Here is an 8571-nt window from a genome sequence, read left to right on the forward strand (position 1 = left end):
AGCTCCTAAAATGGATCGAGTTACATTTAGTTTATTTTTAAAATTTTTATAAATAAATTGAGTTACATTATTTTATTTTATATATATATAATGATTATATATATATAATAGCTCGTAGTTTATAAGAATATATAATTACTATATATATATACCTATAATGGTGTTCAAAAGAATATATGTAGTAATTTCTTACGCAAAATATTTCCAATGCATCTACCATTCTAGAGAGGGGTTGGTGGGTTATTGGTAGTTTACCCTGAGCCTTCTAACGCGATTAAGGACCTTTGAAAAAACTGACAGGTGGACGATATACGGAAGATGCAATGTTTATAAACATTTGGAAGATCAGGAGCCGTGAAGAGGATGCCCATTTCAATCAAGAAGGGTCGTTGCGGCCTCTGCGCTTCTTCCGGCATTCCATTCTTTCGAGCTGGCTGAGTGATTCTGATTCCGTCGCGGCGACCCCACCTGCGTTTCCCTTTCTATAACCGGCTATCTAGGGCTTCGAATCAGATCCCTATTCCAGATTCCATCTGATTGCCGGCCACAGGCGAGTCGTTCTTTCCCGTGTTTTTGGGGGATTGAGGATGACGATTCCGACTTCCGGGGGCTTGTTGTCTCTAGAAAGCTGTTTACCGTGCACTCCCGAGGAGGAGAGGGAGACGATTATGGAGCTGACGAGGGAGGCGGAAGCTAATATGAAGGAAGGGGATTCGGTCTACGTTATCTCTGCTAGGTGATATTTTCTATACCTTGTATTCAAGTTAGACGAAGCATAGCTGATGGATGATGTATTTCTGTTGTCCATGAGGAGCCCCTCAAGAACTGCGTTCTTGTGCGTTATAGCTGGAATTTGTTGCTTAGGGGATGCTTTGTAATAGAGGGGGAATTTGTTAGCGTTTCACTTTGGTGAGCCTTTGTATGCTGGCGTTTTGAATTGGAGTTGCTTGAATCTTCTAGATCATAAGCCTGCAGTTTGATGGCTAGTATGTTATAATAAATAATTGTGCGGCATCTGATTGCTACTGGTGGTAGAGATTTCTTTCTCTTTTGATACTGTACCATGAAGTTAGGCTAGTCATAAACAGGGCAGGTAAGTGAATGAAAAGATGTTAGAAAAGGATGACAACCCCTGATTGCCTGGAGAAGAGAACTAAATGATCAGGGAACCCTGTGATTTTCTATGATCATTCAAATCTACAGTAAACTTAGCAAGTTTTTTTAATATGAAAGATATTATCTGACATTAGTTTTAAGAAGTCATGACACAAAGGGAGAGGCCTTTACTCCCCCATGTTTTCCTCTGAGCGAGAATATAGTGGGAAGCCCATTGAACTTTCCACCTGTGGTTTTCAGGCTTCCAAGTTTTGATAAAAGGCCTGTGGCCTGAAGGGGATGACCATTTTAGCTTTCTGGTGAAATGTTGTCTAAGGCACATTCTTAACATAATGATGAATGCTGTCAGGTAGAGCTGGTCACCTCGGTATCAAATTTTAATATCCTTGGACAGTTTTTAGACTTGACGACAAGATAAAAATTAGTTATTAACAGAAGATACTTCGCTGATTACATGACATGATCGGAAATGTTGGGTTATTACCCGAAATTTGTAAGATTACAATTGTTTCCCTAATGATTTGTGAAAAATGTATATTTAATTGCAAGGTATGTGAGAAGTGGTAGGTGGCAGGGAAATATTAAAGGAAGATATGCTCATTGACAATCAACTTATAGTAGAAGTGGTGACAATTTTGTGTTCTTGATAAAATTAATGTAAACAGGGGAGTATCCTTCTGAAATCAAATTTTATGGCTGCTAGTTTTCATTTGAAATTAAAGTTTATTCGTGTTATGACACTTCATAGTTATGCTGAATTTAGGAAATCACTTAGTTCTTGCAAAATCAATCAAGAATAAGCCTCCAAATCTGAACACATCATTTATGTAACAATTATGCTTTCATAAATGCTTTTTACTGTACTATGATTTGGGTGTGAACTGAGCTTATCTGTAAAGTGTAGTAAAAAATGTATTTTGTATTGAATAACTCATCACCATGCAAATTTAATTTGTGATATTTGTTTTTTACTGATGACATGCTTGTTTATGTCATACTAAGAAAAAAATGTTGGAACTTGGTCTAGATTGGAAAAATGGCTTGTTAAGTTTGGACATTTGCTTTCAGACATTGTTTGACTTGTTGTAATCATCGTTGATATTAGCCTTACACCTAACTACTTTGGGCCAGTTTTATGTATCCTCCTGATGTAGACAAGGAATATAGGGGACCCTATATTTCTTGAACACAAAAGACACACAAGAAGAACACTGACAAAATGAGTAGAACTTAAAACAAACTTTGTTAAATAAACTCAAACGATCCAAAACTTGACAAACACAACAAAAGATGCTAGGAGATTTTAAAGAAATAAAGAAACTTAAAAAGACGTTATCCTCAGACAACCGTCAGAGCGGGTTCCTCACATGCATCGAATTTGTAGGTTAAATAAGTAAAGCGCATAGAACTAGCAAACCGATGGTCCACCACTGCAAGATTGGCCCAATTCTTCAATAGATGCTTCAAATCGACTCTGATACGACACCCTAAAGTTGCTTTACTTTGAGAAGAAGGATACAGATGGAGTGGCACTTGCGGAGAGACGAAAGAGGTTAGAAGCCAAGAAGAAGGGTGAAAGAGCCCCAGGATCTTTTCCGGAGGGGAATGAGAAAAAGAAGGTTGGAAAGAAGCCGCAGGAATTTCCGAATAAACCGCGCAGGTTATAGCAAATGCTCACAAATTATCAACTGCCTTTTCCCTCACAACATCTATCTCATTTTTATAAGGCATAAGAAAAGGAATGCCAAAAGCCTCCTTTATTGGAATGCACACAATCATCCAAGCATTATTTTTTCCATAGATTTCCAAAAGAGCCCTTTTCGTGCGAAAATCAATCCCGCAGCTCACGGAACGCAAGGCACCAGCAAACGGCGGAAATGTTCCAAAGCATGCAAACAGTAAACGGGAAAAATAGCATCCATTTTCGGAAATCAGCTCCTTATTATTCTGAAGGAAATAGATACAGGAAAACATTGTAAATCAGCGGCACAAGGAAGCAAAAAGCAAGCAACCCGCCAAGAATCCCAAAGCAAGCAAAGCATCGGGAAAACAAAGACTGGTCTGAATTCCCAAGGAAAATCAATAACTCCCAATGAAATTCTCCAGATAGAATTCAAATATCCCTCCCCATATAAATAGCAAGCCACGGAAATCCCAAGAGACAAGAAGAAAAGGGGAAGGGAAAGGGACAAAGGCCACTTCCAAAAAGTAAACTTCATAATGATGTACCTTTTTGGATATTAATGAGCGCTACTAAAACTTCTAGCTCAAATGCAACTTAAGGGAACAAGCTCAAAACCAAATGCCTCCAAAACAAGCCAACCCGAGAACCACCAGCAGCCAGGGACCAATTGAGGCCAGCAAACCAAAGGTCTTAGCCAAGCAATATGCACTACTTACCATATGATTGGATGCTTTCGCCCATATTGGATACTAAAAAAAGAAAAAGAAAACAAAATATACTATTGGTTTCAAATAAAATAAAAAGTACAGATTTCTTGATAGCATGCAATTTCTCGCCCTGTGGAAATTCTCAGCTCTGATGAGAACGTATCAGGCAACATCGTTCAATAAAGCTCCCAAATTTTTTTCTTTTTTGGGATCAGCAGCATCAAATACCAGGGTACAGTCAGTCAATGGCCGATTGCTCCATTTTGACAAAAACTTTTTGTGCTCTCTCATGCCTTGTTTGAATAACCTTCACAATCAATAACGTCTTCGATTTGATCTTCAGACTTTAACAAAGGAGCAGAGAGTGGTAAAGTTCCAATATCTACAAAAGTCATCAAGAATTCTCCTTCATACAAAGACAGGTCAAAAACATTAAAAACAAGGTGAAGTGCCAACAGTATCGGTAAATCTAAGCAAATAGGCATTAGCACCTAATTTTTTAATCACACGAAATGGACCAAATTTCTATCTTTCCTGCTTAACTTTTTAAAAAGTGCCAACAAAGAAACCTTTGGCAAACAAAAAGTAAGCCAATCACTAAGTCTACCTTTATTGAAATTTTGCTTCTTTTCGATGTTTAATCAGCCCTCAGTCTTATATTTAGCAGTAACCTTCTTAAGTTTTTCAAAATACTTGGCAATTGTTTTACTAATCTTAGCAATGTCTTTTCTCAATGTGGGGCGCAGAAATACTTTTCTTAACTAAAGAATTAATTTTTCCTTGCCCAAAAATGTCCTCCCAAACCTCCATTATGCAATTCTTTCACAAGTTGTTCTCCCAAAAAAATTTTTGATAATGCAAAGTCTAGTTTCCCCTTGAAACAAAAAAACCTTGATGTATACAAATTCGAGCAGAAGGATCAGTTCTAAGAAGCCATAACAAGCATTCCAAATTTTTCAAAATCAGAAATCATTTGCATAAGAGGTCCTTTCAAAATCAAAAAGAAGTAAGCAGTCGGGAAAAATAGTTATCAACAAAATGAGAATCTTCCGTTTGCTTAAAGCATCAACAAACTTTAATTCAAAACCCAGTTTTATGTTTGATTATGAAACTGTACTCTTTGTAAAAAAGAAACCCATTTGGGCGTGTCTTTTGTTCAGTGATTTTTTGTGATCCAAAATCGTAAAGCCTTGTGATCATATTCAAAATAAATTCTTCGTCTGAATCAGATAGGCATCTCCAGAAATTTTAAAAAGCTTGCAGACAATAGCAAATAGAATCGAAATCAATAAGTAGAATACTTAGGACTTAGACTCAGTCAGCATTTTCCACTAATGGTAAGCCAACAAATGTTTTTCTTTTGACTAAGTGCACATTGCACCAATACCAAATATGAGAGACATCGCAATCAACTTCAAAAAATGATTTTCACAAATTTGGCAATTTTAAGAATAAGGAGCTTGAAACTCATTTTTTGTTTTAAATAATTTCAAGTGTCCACCTAAAATAATTCCTTTTTCAGCAATCAGTAATAGGAGCAATCAGAGAACTGAAATTCTTTATAAATCTTTTAATTACAACTTCAGTTTTGTTCATGCGGTTTGAAGGAAAGGATAAGCACTACAAAACGTGAAGAGAAGTTCCTAACTTAGCTCCACGAGTTATCCAAAGTGAACTTAAAAACCTAGTGTCACATATCAGAAGTACAAGTTCGAGGGAATATCTGTCAAGACGAACAAAATCTCTTTAAAATAACAAACTTTCCATTGGAGGTGTCCAAATATGATTCAATTGTTCTCATAAAAGTATTCTGAAAGCATTTGAAAGAACCAAAAAGGCATCAACTCAGCACATCAAGCATGTTCATCCGTTTTGGAATTCGATATTTAATGGTGATTTTTATTGCCCTACTATCCAACAACACATCCTCCATAATTCTATCCTTTTTTGGTAGCATCACCTCCTCATTCTTTCCTATTAAGTGAATACAGGAGTTTGCAATTCTATTATGTGCAAGTCATTTGGATGATTTCTTGCCATGTTACTCATAATTCACCATTTTTATTTCCTTAAATTGTCACATTAATTTTACCTCGCATTATTTAATGCATCTTTTACTTTCAGTTGTAGATGCCTAGATCTCATGGGTTATCGTCCATTATCTTATGTTCATTTGGTTCTATATCATCCATTCATCTAATATGATCATTTTTCATTGCATCTTAGTTTTGATTTGCTCAAATCGACCTTGAATAATGTCTTTTTTGTTTGTCATCAAATACTCATAACCTCAAAAATGTGCTGGTCTAATTTGTTGTTTCATAAAATTTATGCTTATGTTTATGTGGTATTCTTGTATTAATGCATAATATTCTTAGTAAATGTCATATGGATAAAAGAGATGGTGCATGGTGCTCTTAGGATTTTTTCATTTTGAGCACTCAACTTCATTTCTAGAAGTTAAGCCTCCATTTGCAATTTTTTTTTTTTTTTTTTTTAAAATTTGGTGTAAAAATAGATCGAAGATACTCAAACATGTCATACTGTAGGTTTCACTAAGCTATGTTCTCTGTTGAGTTTAATTGTAATAATGCTTAGGGTATCACATATGATGAAATATGTGATTCTGTTTTTTTTTTAATTTCAAAAAAAATTTATCGGAATTTTTTTCTCAACATTTTCTTAAATTTAGCTTTTAATTGACTTATACCAAATATCATAACCAAGTCACACCTAGCTTTGTAAATTATCTGTGAAGCATTTTTATTTTTTGTTTGAATACATATTCATGATTGAGATTTTGGCCATCTAAATAATCACTTAAGGTTAGTTTCAATGCTATATCTTTTTTGTATATTGTTTTTTTATCCAAATGTTGCAACATCAACAAACTTTTCTAGGTTAAGCATTAGCTTATAGTTAATTATATAATTTGCTTGGACAAGGAATATGAGAAGCCCTTTAGACTAATTTATGAATAATATTTATAGCATCTTCACACAACACTCAACATGAACAATGAAAATTGATGAGTCGTAATGCCAAACCTAAACCCAATAGTTGGGGTAAGGCTAATGATGATGAAACTAGGTTTCTTCCTTTTCATATTGTGGTTGTATGACTTGGTATCCGGTTTTGATGGTTTTGTTCTTAAACTTCTTTTTCCCTTGTTAAGTATGTTTATCATTTAAGAGAAGTGGTACACATAATGGCATTTTAAATTTTTTTTATAAGGACTTCAATCCTCCGGTAAACGGTCTTTAGCATCCATGGGTTGCTTGGTAAGTTTGTTTATGCAATGAAAGATTATTCCATTCATTTATCTGATATAATTAATTATCTAGTACCCATGAATATTCATTTGTCCAATATAAGGAGTTTAATCCTTTGGATAACTTTTTCATATGATTCCTCTGAATATTCATCTTCTTTCTACGTATTTCACATTATACACACCTTCTAAGTTGAATGGAAGTAGTTGGAATAAGGCTAATGATGGTATCACATGGACATAGTCATGAGAAAATTATGGAACAATTTGGTGCAGTCCATGTTTCAATCTATATTTGAGAGAACTCATCAAAATTGGTATACAAGTTGTGTTTCTCTGTGAATTCATTTATTAAAGAAGAAGAGGAAGCATGTTGATTTAGACTGTTTCTATACTTTTTCTAGTAAGCTTTACCATCTTTTTGCAGATGGTGGGGGAACTGGCAAAGATATGTGGGCTTTGAAGAGACTGAACTTCCTCATTTTTGCAATCATTCAAATAATTGGCGCTCTACAAAAACCCTTGTAGGCCTGGACAGATTAATAACAAAGAGCTCATTTCAGATAGATCAAATGAAGGAGGTGATAAACCAACTCTTCGCATGAATTTGGAGGAAGGAAGGATTATCATTTAGTTACCAAAGAGTTTTGGAAAAAGCTTACAAAATGGTATGTCGATTCTGGTTCATTGTTCTTTTGGCAATGCTGTTGGCTATGTTTGTCCCTTTTTTTCTTATTTCCATGAGCATCCATGTAATCATATAGGGTGATTTTCATTTTCTTTCCCACTGGTCGGCACCCTTGTTGTTGATTATTTTTATTCAACAATCTTACTAGAGTATAGATCAAAATTCAAAATGGATATCAGATTTTGCAACTTATCATCTAAAGCATTATTGTAATCCGAGTATTAGTAGTGTTTATGAAAATAATGACAGGTTTAATACAACGGAAAGAAGTTTTAATTTAAATCTAGTCCATTATGAGCGGGATAATCTATGAGGTATTTTTTATGTCGAAGCTGAACTTTTTGGATGGCAACTGTTTAACATAAGATCTATTGAAATTTAAGATATAGTAGTGTTCAGGAAATGAAGAACTGGGTTGAATAGAATGGAGAGCAGTTTGAAATGTAGAAGTACCAGAAAAAGACATGCAATAAATCTCCAGGAAACAATATTGTTATATTAGTAGAAACCAGAACTAGCCTTATTTGTAATTACAGGCCTCTAATAAAAAGAGTTCTAAACATTTTAAATCTAGTATGGAAGTTAAGATAACCATGGGCAAAATGTTTTCTTTAGCCTACTAATGTTGTAATTACTGATTAGCTAGCTGTTGACTGGCTAATCAGTTGATCGGCAATCTGCACAAAAACTATGTTCTCCTAAACGATGCTCTAGACACCGTCCACGACTTTGGCAACGTTGTCTCCACGATCTCAGTAACCGAACTAACTTCACGTACAAAACCCTCTCAGCCCGTTTAGCGCTCCCGCATTCGCAACAAAGAAATACGGACACTCGGTCCTAGTTCTCTCGCTCACAAATACCTGCTTCCGGTTTCTTGGTGCTCCGAACCAAAAGCCACCATTCGGTCGTCCGTCTTCACACAAACCCAGCACATACTCGCTCCCAATCTCCCTCAATAGCGTCAATGTTGACCCACGCAAGCCAAGTCTCGATTCTACGCCTTAATCTTCGACAACCGAAGCTTCCACCTCCGCTTCTTGCTTGCGCTCGTTAATCAAACTCCTTGCAAGTCTCCTTCATAAAGACTGAAATGAAGCAAAAA

General features: G+C 35.6%; 1 protein-coding gene across 1 annotated transcript in view; it reads left to right on the top strand.

Moving 5' to 3' along the window:
• The first annotated feature begins 339 nt into the window (after positions 1-339).
• Positions 340-8571, top strand: part of LOC110092318 (ubiquitin carboxyl-terminal hydrolase 9) — a 36038-nt gene continuing 27806 nt past the window's right edge. Inside the window, exon 1 of the mRNA XM_020816819.2 lies at positions 340-736. Coding sequence (XP_020672478.1) covers positions 588-736 — 149 coding nt within the window. The 5' untranslated portion in view covers positions 340-587. The remainder of the gene's footprint in view (positions 737-8571) is intronic.

The sequence above is a fragment of the Dendrobium catenatum genome, unplaced genomic scaffold (assembly GCF_001605985.2).
Source record: "Dendrobium catenatum unplaced genomic scaffold, ASM160598v2 fragScaff_scaffold_943, whole genome shotgun sequence".
Taxonomy (NCBI): domain Eukaryota; kingdom Viridiplantae; phylum Streptophyta; class Magnoliopsida; order Asparagales; family Orchidaceae; genus Dendrobium; species Dendrobium catenatum.